This window comes from Balearica regulorum, chromosome 1 (genome assembly GCF_011004875.1).
Source record: "Balearica regulorum gibbericeps isolate bBalReg1 chromosome 1, bBalReg1.pri, whole genome shotgun sequence".
NCBI lineage: Eukaryota > Metazoa > Chordata > Aves > Gruiformes > Gruidae > Balearica > Balearica regulorum.
The window spans coordinates 74,647,106-74,666,075 of NC_046184.1; the positions used below are offsets into that span (position 1 = coordinate 74,647,106).

Below are 18,970 nucleotides of genomic sequence, written 5' to 3' on the forward strand. Positions count from 1 at the left end.
CATTGAACCGTTTTCTGTGCAAACGTGTTGCTGTGTATTAAGTGAACAGCATGGGAAACACAAGAGCTATGAAATCAATCCTCCTGTATGGTCTGTTCTGCCCTCCAGCTTTGGAAGGCTTCAAGAAAAATTAGGAAAAGCCAGTGCTCCCCTCAGAAGGATTGCCAAATACAACTACTTACCAAAAGGTTGGAACCACAGTAGCTCAGAGAAAACACAGATGGATAAATGGTCATCCAGATAAATGTCAGTGGCCAAAGTCAGCATACCTATTAGCACTGCTGTGTTCCTATGGCTAATTGCAGGGACGGGAATAAATTCCTCCAAACTGCTGGATATAATTTGTGCAGATGCTCAGGCCTTGTCCTGTCTCAATTTTTTTGCCTATATTAGCAGGGGAAATGGTTCATTCTGCTGTTACAATGGTATCCTAGAGATTTTGTATCCTTTTATTCTCCACCCTTTTCATTTTGTAGATTGAGGGCCTTGTTCGAGATGCATTAGTCTATTTTAATATCTCCAGAGTTAGCATAAAAGTTGTCCAAACTTCAACAAGGTCTCTGACTTTTCCTTAAAACTTTTATTTAAATTAATTTCTGTATTATTTCAGGTATATATTCAAAATCTTATAAAAATAACTAATCAATCTACTCAGTTTGGTCTTTCCTACCATATCAGACTTGAATTCACCATGCCCCATTTGGGGGAATATGTACATTTTATAGTACAGAATAAAAATCAGTATAAATAGCCACATTTCAATAAATAAAGAAATTAGAGTGAAGATTACTAATCCCATCCCAGTGGGCAAATAGAATACTCTTTTTAGAAACCTCAGGAGCTTCTGTTTCAGTCCACTCCCATGCCCTGCAATTACACCACTCTCTCAGATCCAGTAGGGTAATAAAGTACAAGACCAAATAATTAATCCCTTTATTTGTGAAGGCCCCAGCTCAGCAAAGGTCTAATATGTGTTTATTCATGAGATTATTAATGAACGTGGGTTCTCACAGAAATCTCACTCATAATTTGGGAGAATTAAGGTGTATTTGTCAAGCTAAGCATGGAATGAAATTTCTAACCAAGGAAGAAGAGTTTAAGAAACTGATATCCTAAAATTAGTCCTTGCTCATTCAGGTAATCTATTTGATTATAATGGCAAGCATATTAAATCTGCTATGGAATTGCAAGGGGTCTTGCAAGGCTTGTGCCCAGTTTTTGTTAAATTCTATGTCCGAAGGCACCCCCAAACATATACATGAAAGCATTATCCCTGTCTCTACCATTCCAGTCCTCTTCTGATAAAAGTTTGGGGGCTTTTAATAGAGGAAAATGAGGTTTTCTCCTTTTTTTTGTTTGGCTTCACCTAATTTCCAACCTCTTTTTAATCTCTTATTAGACTCCATCTTTTGCGTTCTTTTAACTTTTTTCCATTGTAGAGAAGACCGGAAGCTTCTGCTGAATAAAGGACCAACTCTGGTGAAGCAATGTCTGTTTTGAGCCTTAATTTCTGGCTCTCTGAGCCTTCTGAGATAACCAACAGGGCTTATTCACCTCTGATGTAATATCTTCTGTAGCGATTGGTGCACAAAGGAAACACATGGATTGTGCATTTTAGGAGGCATGAATTATCAAAGTTCTTAGAAAGCTGATACGTAGCACAGAAAGCAACATGTCTCAGTTCTATCATTTTGGAAAGATGCTCAATATGTGAGTCTGGCATTACGAGGGCTCTGCTATTAGAATTTTTATGCCCTTTGCCACACTTGGATCCTCTGCTTATGAGTGCAGCAGCAAGCTGGTACCCCAGCAGGCAAGCAGACATTTCTGTCTCAGCAGTACAATATTCCATCTGGAAGATTTTTTAGGCTTGGAAGGGGAGGATTTGTTTGTTTCGGGTTTTTTTTAAGTCAGGCAAATAACACATTCATATCAGTTTTCTACTCCCTTCTAATGCCTGTTTCCATTTACCTGGCATAAACTTACTCTTTTAGGTTTTGCACTTTGCAGTGATGTGTTGCCATGCCTGGACACGAGCACCATCGCTGGTCCAGAACTGCTTTGGCTGCCATTCCATGCCCTCGACGGTGTTAATAAGTCAATTAACAGAGAGAGCTGCAAATCATTCATGTCATTATTGCCATTGCATGCCCTTCAAAATGTATTATTTCATGGATATGATCCTTAAGACATGGAGGTTGACAAGGAAAGCCTAGGTTTTGTAGTGCCATGCATGGTTTGATGCAGCCTTACTGCTATAAACAGGTTCAAAATCTGTTCTGATTCAAAAGTGTATCTGCAAAGCTTATCTTTGCTCTGGGGGAAATTTGATGGTAGTTACCAACTTTTGCAGGCCATTGGCATAATATGTGGAGAAGCTAACTTACTGCTTGTCAACCTTTTATATGCACAGGCAATATTAATAATTTAATTTTAAATAGGTTTTTACAATACACTTTCTATTTTTAATACACTTTCCAACAACATAACTTGCCTGTTCAGCTACTACGCACTATAGATATGAAAGTGTTGTATTTAGAAAAGTTATATACTTTTTATTAGACCTTATTTATTTTCCCTTTAAGTACAAAAAAGCCCAAAGTGATGTTGAGTTCTTAAAATATGTACTTAACTCCAGTTTCCCTGTATGTAAAACTTGCACAAAGTGTTATTCTTTATTTTTCCTGCTTACTAAATGTCATTTACCATAACTTACAGTGTAAATGAAACTGAACCTTCTTTTGAAGCATCCAGAAGGTATTATTTCTGTTTTTAGTGTACCGTAATACCCTCATTCATTTCTCCAGAATTTCCTCAAACCTTCATCTCTGTGTTTTCTTACCGTGTCGATAATCATTTACCGTAGGATTAACTGAACAATTGTGTTAAATCCAGTGGATCCCAATCTTCTCCAGCCATTGTACCACTACCTCAGTCTTGTCTGAAAGATGTTCAGTGCTCCCAGTCCCATTTGACTCCATCACTGGGAGTTTAGTGCGCTCCATATGTTGCAAGACAGGGCCTCTAGATGTAAGACATCATTACGTGTACCCTCCCATGTGTTTGCGTGTTTTCTGATCAGCACTGGGGTTTGTGTTGCTTGTAACCCAGGTCGATGGCCGTGCGATGGAGCAGGACACACAGCGTCCAAAGGCAACCGGCTGTGCTCCAGCTGAAGCCAAGCAGTGGCTCCATCCCTGGCTTCGGTGAAAGGGCCTGCAGGTTTAAAAGAAGGACAAGCTGAACTAAAACCACATCAAAAATGATAGAGAAGTAGTGGCACACATAGCTGTGGTTGGGAGCCACACCATGATTTGCTACCTGATAATCCTGAGGACATATTTCATACTAGCACATACTGAACTGCTAAAACTCCTAAAATTTTTGGGATACTACTGAGTGCTTCTAACCAGCTATTTCTCATACCCTAGCACCCTCTCTCTCAATAGCAAATCCAAGGTGCTTACATACAAAGCATACAAATGTTTGGTTTAAAGCAATACCATCAAAGAGCCTGAAAAGGAAAATAAGTGTTCAGATCGACAAGCCAGTACCAGTTCACACCTCCTTCCTCACACATCTCAGGCACCTCAGAAAAACATCTGAAATGACATGACCTTTTTTGCCATACACAGGCAAAACAGCTAGAAGTAAAGAACATTCATACCCCTACTGTACACATTTCATCAGGTATTTAGACACGTTTAAAGTACATATAGTAAGTACTTGGGAGATTCCTTCCCAATCTGTATTGAATTGCTCTCTTTTCCAATATCATGTCAGTCCACTGAGGATCTAATAGACTTACAGAAAAAAAATATTCGCTGAGAAAAAAGTATTATTTCATGTGCATGGATATGTAAAATAATCTAAAACTTCAGAAAGCAACAAGTCAAGTGTCCTGATCCCATTTGAACAGTGCCTTTTCACTACCTGTTTTGACATTAGAGAAAAAAATACCAAACAACTATTCTTGCGAGAATTTAATAATTTTGATTATTTATAATTTGCCTTTGGATTGAAATTGCAGTTACTAAATTGAGGTAGGTACCAGCCATTTATAGAGACTAGAATACAACCTAGAGTGTAGATTTTGCCATCGGGGAGAGAGTGGGTGCTGTTCTAACAAAAGCATCTAATTTAAAATTCTTCCCTTCACTTTTGTAACAGTTGCTTTGCCTATGTGTTTCCCTGTATTTTTTATATATAATTTTTTTTTATATAAAAAATTAATCTAAAGAAAATTGATTCTCAGACATTTCATAATGTGAATGCTTTGCTTTTTACTAATGCTCTTTATCTGTCTACAGTAGAAACAGATACTCAGTGGCTTACGCAGCTCAGAAGCCATGGCTGCTGAACGCAACCGTGGAGGAGAACATTATCTTTGGAAGCCCATTTAATAAACAGAGGTAAATATCAACCCTCTTGCAAAAAACACCTGGCAGCTTCTTTTAAAGAGGTTTTTGACTTCTCCTTCTGGAGGAAGTTTGTAGGTTCTGAAAAATAACAATGCACATATTAACCCTGAAGTGGAATTAGCTAACCTGACTTTAGCCATCTCAAAGGAAGGTTTCTATTTTAAATTAGTCTTTCAAGGCTCCCCCTCTAACCAGAGTGCATGTCGAAGATGTTTGTGAGAAATCACATAGTCGCAGTGGCTCCCCATGGAATGCAGCAGAAGCCATATATGTATTTTTCAAGCAGCTAAAGTTAGGTGAGATGAATCCCATCTTTGGAGACTACTGACATATTTTTGTTTCGCTTAATGGAGCCTGAGGTTGCCAGAGGACTCTGGAAATAGGGATTCTAGGCATGTTTCCACTGCGTTTATGTACTAATCCTGCTGTGATCAAGTTACTGGAACAGTCACTTTACAAAAACACTGCATGTATGAAGATGGTGTGCCTCAAGGAAATAACCTTAATTCTTCCTTTAGAAATACAGGACAAGGGAGCGTGAAAGCTGAGGTGCATAGCTTCCGTTGTGCCTATCCAGCACTTGCTTCTTGTGTCCTTCTAAAAGGTCAGCTAACAAATGCAGTGGAAAAAGTGACTTGACTTGAGGAAAACAAATTGCTGATGTTTTCAAAGGCAACACTCTCTTTGTTTTAAGTTATTAAAAATACATCCCATTTCTCTCAGTGTGTACTTTGTCAAGATGTATGACTCCATTCCCACTTAATAAAACTTAGCAATGACCAAATATTTCAAAATCCAGATAAACATCTAAAATTTCGGGGACCAGATTCTTCAGCTACTGCATTCATCAGCTTAATTTCACTTGTATCAAAGGGGCAAGGCCAAATTACACCACTCAAATAGTCTGATCCCATCTGCTTATTAGAAGATCATTTGTGATAATACATAGACCTAGAAATCTCATAACAAATTTCAAGTTTTTGCAAGTGGTTTCTGATTCTGGCAAGATCAGAAGCACTGTAAGGATCCTTTGTCCTGTAATCACACTGAAGTAAATGAAGAGGCACCTAAAGGGGGAAGAATAATAACTCATTGGAAAATGGCTTCAAATACTCCAGAGTCCAGCAAAACAGCTCTGCGATAGGGAGGAATGTACTCAATAATTTACGTCACTGAATCTTTAAAAAGTAGGCTTGCCAATAAAGATCTCTAATAAATATGTCATTTTTTACAACGCTTAGTTTACAATGCTCCATGGTTAGTTGCTGAATAATCATTTTGCCCTACTTATTTTTGCAATTATCCAACCGTCACGGAGACATAATAACTTAGCAGTGAATTCGAGCTGGAGGTTTTTGTGTTAGCAACGTGACTAGTTAAATAATTTCCATGACCATATTGTTTTTACAGGTACAAAGCTGTTACAGATGCTTGCTCTCTGCAGCCTGACATTGACTTACTACCATTTGGTGATCAGACAGAAATTGGAGAAAGGGTAAATAATATGAATACTTTTACATCTGCTTAGCCTGTGTATTAAGGCAGCACTCTCTGATGTCACTTAGAGAGATCTAATCTGTATTGGACTGCCAGCCTGGTACGTAATTGTAATTCACCAGGGTTTACTGCAAAAAAGTTAAAAACTATTTTCCTTCTTCAGCTGTTTCTTAAATGGGATTTTTTGATCAAAGTCTCCTACATTTTGCTTGCTGAATTTGATGCTAGTATTGGTTGCATTTTTCAATCTAAGAAGCCTACTGTGCTTAGAGAAGCTCTTCATAATTTACCCATGATTAGTTGTTTAATAATAATTTTTCTTCTGATATTATATGAGGCTTATGCTTGTTTATCAACAGGATTAGCATTTTAACAAAGCTTTTTATTTTTATTTGAACTCTGTATAATTGTAAAAAAATCACATTTCCAAAGTCCTATCAAAATGTTTATTCAAAGATGCATATTTCTGATCCATTATACTCATTAGGGGATTAATTTAAGTGGCGGCCAACGACAGAGAATCTGTGTAGCTCGAGCACTCTATCAGAACACCAACATTGTCTTCTTGGTAAGATTTTTCTTTTTCACATGGAAAGTTTGTAATAAAACTGTCAGTCTTTATATTTAACTTTAGAAAAATTTATATTAGATTTAGAAGACTATAGAGACTTGTATTCAACTCCAAATCCAAATTATAGCGATAGGAAATGAACATCCACCAGAGGCAGCATCAAAACATACTGGGAGACTCATGAACGTGGGATTTGCTACAGAGATTAACACTGGAAGAGTAGAACAGACTGTCTAACTTCTGCTCGCTCTCAGTGGTGACCTACTATCAACACAGTCCCACTGAAATCAGCAGGACTTCTGATAAAGAAAAGCACTATACTGCAACTACTTGTGAGCAATGAACATACTGAGGGTTCAGCGCTCTCCTGCTGTGGATTTGGACAAACTTTCCCTTCTGTCTTACTAATTTGAAGGCATGTCAGGAATTTCAGAAGGCTACTGCTCATGAAGGCGCAGTTTGAGCCGCTTCAAAATTAACCAGGGACTTTGGTTCTCAGAAAAAAAGTGTTTGCATATAATATCCTTATCTGAATGTTGTTGTCTTGTTGCTAGCCACACTCACTCAAAGTGAAGACTAAGCACATCTGCAGTTTAATTTAAGCTTGGCTCTGGATCCTGGCATTTTCAAATTTGGGCTAGAAATTTCAGTTCTAGTGTTCCTGATCCGATTTACTCCACACTGTCAGTGTGGCACCAGCACTGCACTCATCTAGACACAAAAAAATTAACTGAATCCATTGCTATGATTTGAAGAGTAATGGATTCTAGCTCACTATTTCATAGTGCAGCCATCTGACTAGGTCTTTGTCATTAGAGAGAGATGAAACACTAGTAATGGCAGATGTTTTGTATTTTTAAAGAACTCTTGAAAGAATAACCCCTAATTTTTCTATCCTGGTTGATTTTTTTTTTTTTTATTTGATTTGATTGCAGGATGACCCATTCTCTGCACTGGACATTCACTTAAGTGACCATTTAATGCAGGAAGGGATTCTGAAGTTTCTCCAAGAAGACAAGAGGACTCTTGTCCTGGTGACACATAAATTACAATATCTACCACATGCTGACTGGGTAAGAGAAGAGATACCATGATTAAGATTTGCTAATGATGAATGTACACTTGAAGTTAGCACTGTAGCGCTCAATGAGATCACTATTTTCTCTCTAACAGATTCCTCCTTCTTAATTCCGTATGTCAGGTGGCTAACTGCCACTTTACATAATACAGATTTTATAGTAGAAGGAACAATTTAATTTTTACATTATTTGTATAGATTTTTTTGATTGAAAGCCACTGGAGAATTATCACTTAATTGCAAACATGACTATTACTTTTTATGTCTTGTCCATGCTTTTTATAAGGACAGGTAAGCATGGCTTATAGAAGTTTCAGTTTATGAGCTGTCCAAACAGCTGTTATTTTCCTTTTTGTCTTTGTCCTATTAAACTGTTTTTATCTCAACCCATGAGTTTTCTCACTTTTACCCTTCTAATTCTCTCCCCAATCTCACCAGCGGGGAGTGAATGAGTGGCTGCGTGGGGCTTAGTCACCAGCTGGGGCTAAACCATGACACAAACTTAAGAAGTTAGTAATAAAATACTGAATAAAATGAACACAGAAATTTGCATAACGGTAATCTCACCAATACTGAGACATATCCTGCAAGATGCAGATCAGTGATTATGGTATCTATGTTGCTGAGTAGACCTACTGGATGCTTTCTCCTCTAGATCATAGCAATGAAGGATGGAATGGTGCTTAGAGAAGGGACACTAAAAGATATCCAAAACAAAGATGTTGAGCTATATGAACACTGGAAAACTTTGATGAATCGCCAAGATCAAGAATTGGAAAAGGTAAATAGGAGCAGTTGGGCAAGGATGACCTTTCTGAAAAGAAATATTTTTTAGTTAATTTCTAAAAAAACCAAACCATGTCATAAAGGAAGTTTTAAACTAGACATTAGGGAAAAAGCACATGAACCATAAGGAGCTTTAAGGACTGGAAAACATTGTCTGGGAAGTCTGTGGTATATCCGTCATGGGTGGTTTGTAACGACACATTAGGCAAACAGCCTTTTGAAATGCAGTGTACAAATGATCCTTTGCCAGGGCAAGGGGCGGGTAAGAGACTTCCTAAAGCATCTCTTAGCTTTTTATTCTGTTATTGCTGTGAGCATTTAGGATTCTCTAAAGACTATTTTTGAAGTTTTTATCATTCCGGAAGAGAGGGAATGAAAGAATAGAAGACAGAGGGAAGAAAGTGGACAAGGCGAGATTTTCTGAAAGATAAATCCTAAAATACTGTGCTTTTGCATTCTGTGAGCTAAATCATCCAAATAGTCTCCTTGAGGTTACGGTTGATGCTACCACAATGGCATACAGCTAAGCTCTCAAATTAATAAATAAGTTTTCTTATCACAGGATATGGAAGCTGACCAGACTACTCTTGAGAGAAAAACTCTTAGAAGGGCCATGTACCCCAGAGAATCCAAATCACAACTGGAAGATGAAGATGAAGGTATGTTTTTTCATTTCACTTTATTTATTCTATTACCATGTGTCATTGCCTTTCCACTTGAACAACTGGCAGTTCATAGCAAGGAAGTATGAAGATGTTGAAGACACTTGGTAATAACAGTGGAAAGTCCAATACTTTGACCTGTTTAGAATATGACTTGTTTAAGGGATTCTCCAAAGATTTCTCTAAACATTGTGCAAGGATAAGGTGTACCAAACCAAGTTAATTTCTTTGCTAGCTCATACTGCCTGGAGGTAGTGAGGGGTGAGATAGAAGTAAAACAACGGTAATAATTGTTATTAATGCAAATTAACTCTGCCTAGTCATTGGCACAATAACGTTAGATCATCTGTAGCCCTGTCACTCTGTTCTGGGCTCTTGATATATCACCACATGATTAAATTTGTAGATGTTTTCAATTTCTTTTTAGATATGGAGTTAATCTGCTATCTGGGAGAAATTTTAGGCTTTGTTCTCAAGCTTAGCTTCTTGTTCTTCCCAAATCTTGGTGGTTTTAGAGGCTGCAGATTCAGATTCTTGTCACTTTTAAAGTGGGGCGAGGGGCAGACAAACGGTTGAATATTACCAGCTGGCAACAAGACCCATCAAGAACATCCCTGGGATGCTTGACCATGCCTAAATGGAGTAGTCAGTCCTGGCAAGCAGTAAGTTTGTGCCAGGGAAGAGAAGAGGTGAACTGTAGGCTTCATCTTAATTCAACAGGAGCACTAATTGCAGGGATTGTCATGACGATGTTGACTGGAGTGATTGCAGAATGCACAAAGGCTATTAGCAAGCTCTTTACTGCTGCCTTGTGTTTCATCTGGCAATGCTCATGATGGATTGTCATCTTAAGTCATAGGTCTGTAGGTCCTGAATTGCTTCATTTTGAAGAGATTTCCAATCACTGCACAATAGGCAGAGCTGGACCCCAAAGCCCCTGAGATGGAAATATTATGTTGGCTTCATATTTCTTTGGCAGAGCTGAGCAGAACACCTCTTACTATGTCCAGTCATCAGTATACGTTATCAGTTAAATTCTTGGAGGAGTTTAAATTGAGGACTTTTCCAAGCTCCTCCTTTTGGTCTGTGCAAGAAAGCCTCGCCAAAAACCTGTATCTTCTTTGTGGGGTAAGATAGAAAACACAGGGAAAAAAAGACATGCCCAAGTAGTCCACAGAATGCCTGCAAAAAAGGATCATTAAGATCATAAAACTCATATCAATAACTTCAGGGCAGAAATATAACCTGACATTGCATTTCAGGTCATCCACACTTATTATATTACCTAGGGAACATACACAAAGTCTCTGTGTCCCAAAAAGTGTAGAATTTCATCTTTCGAAAAATCACTAATTAATTTTTGATGTTCAAAATCAGAAATGGGTGAAAATGCAGTCACTTCAGAGCTGTCAAGAACAGGTTGACATTTCTCTTCCCCAAGTGCAGCCTGCAAGGCTGTGATGTATATTCTTACTACCTGGAAAAAAAGTTATTTTTAAATGTAATGTTTATGCAACTATGAAATATATATTTCCCATAGCAGAAGTCTTCCACCAACTGTATTTCAGTGTAACATCAACAGTTACTCAAAGAGCACAGGGGAAGTCTTATGAAAATATCTCTGAATTGTTTGCTGGTTTTAAATGACAAATTTAATTTTGCTGTTAAAATTAAAATTAAAAAGAAAGAAGTCAACCAGATCCAGTAAACCCAGATATAATTCTATGTAATGAATCCAAGCTAACTTGATCAAATGTCTGAGTCACAGAGGAAGAAGAGGAAGAAGATGAAGATGATAATATGTCAACTGTCTTGAGGCTCAGAACAAAGATGCCATGGAAAACCTGCTGGAGATACCTAACCTCTGGAGGATTTTTCTTGCTCTTTCTGATGATTTTCTCAAAGTTGTTGAAACACTCAGTTATAGTGGCCATAGACTATTGGCTTGCTACGTGGACATCCATGGACAATGTGAATGATGTCAGGAGCACTGATGATGTTAAAAGCACAAATAAGGTGGGCCATATCTTGGAGCTTGACAGGGAAAAAAAAAAGAAAAATGTTCTAAAGTGATTATTTGCTGTTCATCTAGAAGCCAGCTAGATTGGAAAGACAAGTAGATATAGTAAGATTGATTATTATATATGATGGATTAATTGTTTATGATAAAACAAGACAATTCAAATTTTATCAGTCTTTTCAGACATGCAAAACTGAAACAGAAGCATATTTGAGGTCAGAAAAATGATTGACTTTTCAAAGGAAAGAATCTCATACTAAACTTTTGCATCTGGATTTTTTTACACCTAAGTGAATGACCCCATTTTCCTAAGTACTGGCTGTCCAGTAACGTCCTGCCAGAAAAAAAAAAAAAAAAAAAAAGGTCTTTGAATATACTACTTAAATACAATCTGCTTATAGCTGTAAATTTGACTTATATACAAATATCTCACTGGAATCCACTTAGTAAACTTTCAGAAGGCTTAAATGCGTTATAGCCCTGGCAGATTAGTTTAGGATTTGGTCTGGGAATTTTAGTGGTGCTTGAACTTCATAAAGTGGAACTTTCCAACACCTCTCAAATGCCTTAATTCTTGAGAGGTTCTATTTTGGTTGTCTGAGTTTCTTGGCTAACAATTTGCATACTTTTGTATTTGTCCAGTTAGTCTACCTTCACCAATTCTAAGTACTATCACTTCAAGGTCTTGAAGGGTACTCATCAGTAGGTTGAGGGATCTTAGAACTGTCAGATTTTCTAATTATGTGAACTTAATGAACTGCAGTTCCATCATAGTTTTTTTGTGTCCCAAGGACTATATGAATATAATTAAGTCATGTGACATACTAGCTGATTGGTACCAGGTACCTTGAGAACTTCCTAGCAGAAAAAAGAAATGTGTGTTTATTTCTAGAATTGATGTATTTGTCATTTTATTAGACTTATCATGTAGCTGTCTTCAGCATCCTCTCTGGAGCAGGGATTGTCCTTTGTCTCATCACATCTCTGACTGTGGAGTGGATGGGCCTCACAGCAGCCAAGAACCTACACCATAATCTCCTCAACAAGATCATCCTTGGACCAATAAGGTACAGCAAAAATAATGTTTTTCCTGAAAACCTACATGGCCAAAACCTGTCTTGGTTTTATAACTAGGAGGATACTCCTATGAAAAACTCTTGTAATTGCTATGTTTACATCAAGGCCTCAAAAAGTGAAAATAACTAGTGAAGTGTGTTTGGGGGCGGGGGGAGGGGGGAATTCCATGTCAGAACATTTCACATTCTGCTCCTTTTTTTTTAATCTGGCTTAAATATGTGAGATAGCTGGCACCCCCTTCAAGGCTGTTGTGTCAAGGAAAGCTTTGAGTACAGTTCTAGCTCCGTGGCATCCAGCTCCAACCCTGCCAATGGGCATGGAGTCTAACAATATGGACACCAAATTTCTTCTGATGACCAGTGACAAGTTCCATGCGTGATAACCACTGTCTCTCACAGCCAGCAGGATGGCCAAAAGGATGCCTGCATAATGAATACAGTAATCACGGTTCTTTGATGAAACACCAAGAGTCCTGATGCCCAGTACTGTGCAGGAGGTTGAGTAGCGGCCAGGGACCCGCAGTGATTCTTGGAAGGGATCTTAAATCTTGAGGGAGCATGGATGAAAGAGCAAGCAGCAAGACGCTAGGTTTTTGGAAGAAGAAACTTCAAAGTTTAGAGGGGGGGAATGCCAAGAGAAGCATTTGGATAGTCAGGATGCAGACACTGTGTTGTGCTGTATTATTAATTTTTATTGCTTGGTTTTAGAAAATGTTGGGACACAGCTCTGTGTTCTGTCTGACTGGGCTTTTTATCCAAAACTGGAATTCCTTTTCAGGTAACTTTTTGGTTTTAATTTGTTCAACAGGTTTTTCGATATGACTCCACTGGGGCTAATTCTAAATCGCTTCTCTGCTGATACAAATATCATTGATCAGGTAGTCATATTCTGTTTTATTACATCTTGGCTTTGTAAATTTTCACTTAGCTACTGAATAAGATGATGTATTAAAATATTCAGTAGAGAAAGGCATAGCAAAAACAGACTCTGGGAATTATAATAGACAAATTCAAAATAGAAAGTATACACACATTTTGTCATTTTTGTAGGGCTACAAACATGGTGGGAGATGGTAGCTCTTAATGTCTTCATATGCAGATGTGTTGCTTCTGTTGGAAGATCTGGATTAGCAAAACACCAGATTTTGGGCTCAAAACAGGAAACAGGGTAGAATATAATAACTTTAACTATATGGGAGTACACATGACAAATAGATGTTCCATCCTGGCTGTAGCACATGTGAATTTAGAACATTCAGGGAGAGGAAGGGATGCTTTCACTATGGCTTTGAATTAAAATGTTTGGATGAGTAATAATCGTGAATGCAAGGGTGATGGGAACATGGAGGGGAAATTAGGCTCTGAGAAAAAGCATGCTGTTTCTCTAAATATTTGGGATATCAAGAACAATTTTCCCTTTCTTGCCTGTTACATAAATGAGGTGGAAATGGCTTCTATTTCCCCATGATCTTTAAAACACTGACCTTTAGGAAAAAACCTACTGACTCATTTTTTAACTTCTGCACATTTGAGTAGTAGACCCACAGAAACATAAAGGCTCCTGACAGAAGGAGAATATCAATGTGTGCACAGTGGTATCGTGCCACTTTCCCTGTGGTCCTCTATAGGAAAATGCATATCGTGGTACTACCGGTGACTTGTTTGTTTTTTGTTTCATTCTAGCACATTCCTCCTACCCTGGAGTCTCTTACCCGGTCCACCTTACTCTGCCTGTCAGCCATTGGAATGATCTCCTATGCCACTCCGTGGTTCCTGGTTGCCCTCGTGCCTCTTGGGATAGCATTTTATTTCATCCAGAAATACTTCAGAGTTGCTTCCAAGTATGTATTAAAAAACAGTCCTGAAAATTTCTTTTAAAAAAATTGTCCATAAGAATTTTGATGGAACGTGAGGTTGTAGGAGCTAGTATAAGGGGAAAATGGCCATGGCACCCTGCATTCGATCCTGAGGTATGAGTTTGAGACACACATTGGAGGATGCGTCCAGCTGACCCGACTACAAATGAGGTGTTTGGGGAAGTAACACTAATTGCATCACTTTTGTACACTGTTGGCTACAGAGTCAGATGAGCATGAAGTTTGTTAATCAACTGAGTCAGCTCGCATCTGGTCAAAGCTCCTCTTTGACCTTTTGAGGGTTAGTAGAGAATGGAAAATAACTTCCTGAATTAACGTCAGTCACGGTTTTTTCTACATATTGGGAAAAAAAAACTCCACAGAAAGTCATTTCCACTGCACAGCAACATTTCATGTTCAGAATGGTTTGCTGGCTATAAAGAGTACATTTTTTTCAGCAAAAAGAGTGTCATGATTTCTTAGAGTCATGCTTGTAGTGCTAAATCCATTATAAAATTTAGTAAAATATCTTAAGCAAGCCATTTGAAATTTTTTCTTAAATTCAGCCAGTCATGCTTTTTTTTTTTATGATCCAGATTTCTGGCTGGATTTATGCCACTTTCCAATACTTAAAAACACCCGTCAAGCTGCCTGCTGACCTGCAGGGAGGCCAAAATAACCTACCATCATTAGCAACTGTCACTTCTGGCCCTATCTTTGCAGTATGCACATGGTAAAGCATTAACTGCTGTTTGGTAGCATCCAGTTAAGAGACATGGTGATTTTCAACTGAGCATTCCAGTACAGTTGACTTCACAGACAATACTCTCATTTAGGTAGCCTGAGAAAGAATTATGTCAGTTATTCCCCTTAAATCAATGGAGCAAGAGAGGCACAGAGCAACATATCAATAATTTAGCTTCACTTTATCCTACTTTTCATCAGCTTTCCTCAGAGTTTCTGAGGAGATTTATTCATAAGAAAACTCTTTAATCAGAAAACAAAACAAAAATGTTTAATTCTTAAGTAATTTGCTTAAATTCTCTCAGATTTTTCAGAAACCTTGTTCTTTCCACACCAGGTTTCCAAACTAATGCTGTACGTGTCAGTACACCAGGTCTCAAGGTGGCTAAGGAATCAGCACAACTGGTTTTCATTCTTCAGTGCATTATGGTCTTCTGAGTGTCACCCTGTCCTGATACACATAGCAGTGCACACTGTTTAAACTTCTTACTTAAAATACATAAGAGTAGGCAAAATCTGATGTCTGAGACCCTGGGGAAATACTACAGTTTCTCTCTGTGATTTTATATGTGAGATTAAAGTCTCCATCTGTCTCCAAACCTGGTTTTCCCACCTGCTGTATCGATAGCCGTGCCATGCAAGCTAGCAGGGTTGATCACCCTTGTGGGTCAGCGCACACACGCACACGCACCTATTGGCTCTGCAGTCGCTGATCTTTTGCAAGTCCATAACTACCTCATTCATTTTATTGCCGTATGGGTTTCTGGGAAAAGCTGTATCAGCAAGTGCTTTTTTTCTTAATCTGTTTAAATTAAACTTTTTAAAATAACTTGTGAAGCATCCAGGGTTGACTTGTGTTCTTTAAATCCACAATAGAAATTAATAAATCCAATTTATTTCCAGAAAAAATAATCCTGGGAAATGTAGGATGAAGGAATAGCTTCAGCCAGTATTTATAACTTACTTGCATGCAGTACTTTCCAGGCATATAAGCTTCACTAATTTTTAGAAATGCAAATATTTACAGTGTTTCTTGCAGCACTTTGACTCTTTGTTGTATTTTCCATTACATCTCTCAAAAACTTCTGTATATTTTCCATCATAAATTTGAAAGAGAGCATATTTATCATCAAAACATAAGCAGCAACTTCAGTTCTGTATACTGTAACATTCAGCATTATGGAGCAGTTATTTCTCCTGGCCTATCCAATACCCTGTGCAAACATAGTAGGATTTTAATAAAGAGTTGAAATATCTAATGATCTGGCCTCTCTTCTGTTTATACAACTGGCTGCTATGATAATGGCAGTGTGTTACAGAAAGATGTATTTGTCCCCGTGGTTTGGAAAACGTTCCTGTTTCAGGAGACTGGAACTTTTTAGACTTAGATATCATTGCTCCATGCAGGTCTTGAAAATACCATTGCTGAATAACTGAGGAAATTTCTCATTCATATTGTTTCTCTGTCAGTGCTGTCTCTATTTCAACCAATGTGATAATATTAACACTACAAACAGAACGTCTACTATAGTCTGTTATATTTTAGGTTCAGCATGTTGTGGTACTTACCAATACTCAAAATGAGGCAAAGTTTATATGGAAAGGCACCCTTTTTGTTAGGCCAGCTGATAGGGTTGCAATAAAATAGATAAACTTGCAGCTATACAAACTCTATATTATACCTGATGTAAGAGCCACAAATAACATGTCATAAAGTTGAAAATCAACTGTTCTGAATTTAAGTTAATTATATTAATAAATTAGAACGTTTAACAATAAAAGGTAATTAGGATCTGGCTAAAAGGGACAGTAGGGTTTTATCCAGGAGAGATGTGATGTCATTATTGCTGTGGGACAAAGAGAAGCTCAGCTGTGACCAAAAGCTAGATCTCTGGAGGTGGCTAGGAAATGATTCAAAGGCTCCCATGGCAAAAAAGAAATACGGTATTCCCATGTCCGTGTCTTTCTATAGTATAGAAATACTATATTATGTGATCCTGAAAAGAATATGTGCAATACATAAAATGTCTGTTCTTGTCTGTTATGCAGTAAAATTTTTACAGACAGAGATGTTTATATTCTAATGGCTGCCTGTTGTTTTTCATACTCCCAGGGACCTCCAGGAACTTGACGACAGCACCCAGCTACCTTTACTCTGCCACTTCTCTGAGACAGCTGAAGGCCTTACCACCATCAGAGCATTCAGGTACGTAAAGCAAATTATTAGAGAGAGGCTTGGGTTCCTCTCTGGCTGGTGCAGCTTGTTGAACCATGTCTGAGGGCAAATTATTGGATTTGGTAGACTTTAATTGAAGTATCTCAAAATAGAGAAGAAATTTTTGTTTTCCTGTTGCTTTTCCACATCTCTAAATGCTTGTGCATATTTTCAGTAACACACTCATTTACCTGTATTGGTTCTCCACTGAATTAAAGTTGATGACTTTTTTTAGGATACAGTATTTGAACTTTTAAGGTGTTTAGTTTAACCGTGCCTTACTTGGACAGCAGGGAGCTCTCCTTTGCCAGGCAGGCACAGACCCCTCTGCTACACCCTACAAGCTGTGCTGTCCATGTGCCCCTGAATCACTTCTGTATTTAATCGACTCCTCAGGCAGGGAAACATCGTTATAGTACTCTCCAACTAGAAGTCAGTATGCAACTAGAGAGACTTTCCAAGAACACTATGGCAGATCTGAACTTGATCTTAATATTGTAAACCAAATCAAAAATTAAAAATAAATTCCGGAAGAATCAGAGGATTTTTCCAACTTTCCATGCATATATTTTTTCTCTACTTACTACATGAAATATAGGCCAAATTCTCCTTGTAGATTCACTTCATTATAGCCAGCATGACTCTGTCAAAGTGCCAGCTTGATGTTGTCCCCCAGTAAGTGCAACTTGCACTCATTCCGCACAGCGTAGAATTTCAAACCACAATGGATCACACCGCACTGCTATTTACACATGTATTTGATCAACTTCTTAAGACTGCTTCATCACTTCAAGCTAGCTTTAGGACCTTGGCTATTAGTTCAGAGTGCTGCGGTAAGGACAAGTAAAAATGTTGCTGTGTTAAAGAGACATGAGCCAGTGGTCAACAAGAAATGTTGTAGCAAGCTTTATCAACCAGAATGATGCATTGAAATAGTAAGTCATAATTAAGGCTCGATGCTGATGTATGCTGAGTGCTTCTTGAGACGTTCAGAGTAGCCTTTCATCACATTATCTCCTGAGAAAGATGAAGGAGCTTAGCGCTTCTTGGGAGTTGTTCAACTCTTTTTTACCTTACAGCAATGTGGGCTTGGATGTCAGAGAGCAAAAGACAGCCCTAGGGAAGGACTAGGCGTCATCACCATCACTGGAGTTTTCCAGGATATCTGGTGCTAATCAAAGCCATTTCATTTCCCTGTTTGTGCTTCACTTTCAACCAAACCTGAAGTCTCCAGCGTTTTTTGTCAGCAAGCTCATATTTACTAATAGTCGAGTTAGTCATTCTCAGTGGTTTGAGTTCAGTATGTTCCAGGATAAAATAGAGCAACCTCTCATATAATTTACCACAAAGTAGCACAGTTGGATCAGAAAACAATTTCAGTGACCTTTGCTGTTTGTCATCTGACAGGATAAAAGTCTAAAACTGCCCAGAAGATGAGCTGGATGTGGATGAAAAGATACAGACTTGAGCATGTCAGATTTTCCATTAGGAAAACAGGAGTTTTGCTGCCAGAAAGGCAGATGAGTAGAATATTCAGTGCATCTTTGCTCCTCCCCACGTCATTACTGTTACCAGTTGTTTTGGGGAGGTTGCTTGCCATGTTTACAAGCTGTGCAAAGGGAAATAAAGTATCAGTGGGAAAAAAAAAAAAGAAAAAAAGAGGTTTCTGGCAGAACAGGGGTTACAGGTGCTTCACAGCAGGGCCCCGAGACTTTGAAATGGAAGAACTGGCCATGATGAAACAGACAATGAGCTGCTGAATGAAGTTTGGCTAGTTTCTTCAAGCGATGGCATCTAACGGACAGTAGAATATGAAACAATGAAATGGTTTCCATCTGACTGCAGGTCATATCTAAAGTACTGCAAGGCACCATGAATTCAATACACCTACACCAACAGAGATTTCCCCCTCCCTCCCCAAAGTGTATCTGCGCTCTTAGGTGCTCTGACATCCTTGCACTGATTTTAAACATGATGGGCATGATATGGGGGAGAGAGAAACAAGTGATAGTGGAGGTAACACCGCTCATTTTTGTAATTCAGA

The 18,970-nt window shown here is 38.3% G+C and overlaps 1 protein-coding gene across 21 annotated transcripts in view; it reads left to right on the top strand.

Annotated features, from left to right (window-relative positions):
* Window positions 1-18,970, top strand: part of ABCC9 (ATP binding cassette subfamily C member 9) — a 76,298-nt gene that overhangs the window by 42,189 nt on the left and 15,139 nt on the right. For 11 of the 21 annotated variants that reach the window (XM_075758726.1, XM_075758634.1, XM_075758717.1 and 8 more), the window contains 12 exons: window positions 2,719-2,757; window positions 4,311-4,412; window positions 5,832-5,916; window positions 6,406-6,486; window positions 7,425-7,562; window positions 8,223-8,348; window positions 8,916-9,012; window positions 10,784-11,031; window positions 11,954-12,102; window positions 12,920-12,989; window positions 13,795-13,952; window positions 16,825-16,917. In XM_075758726.1, coding sequence (XP_075614841.1) covers window positions 2,719-2,757; window positions 4,311-4,412; window positions 5,832-5,916; window positions 6,406-6,486; window positions 7,425-7,562; window positions 8,223-8,348; window positions 8,916-9,012; window positions 10,784-11,031; window positions 11,954-12,102; window positions 12,920-12,989; window positions 13,795-13,952; window positions 16,825-16,917 — 1,386 coding nt within the window. The remainder of the gene's footprint in view (window positions 1-2,718; window positions 2,758-4,310; window positions 4,413-5,831; window positions 5,917-6,405; window positions 6,487-7,424; window positions 7,563-8,222; window positions 8,349-8,915; window positions 9,013-10,783; window positions 11,032-11,953; window positions 12,103-12,919; window positions 12,990-13,794; window positions 13,953-16,824; window positions 16,918-18,970) is intronic. The other 10 variants (XM_075758808.1, XM_075758763.1, XM_075758780.1 and 7 more) reach the window with 3 other exon arrangements.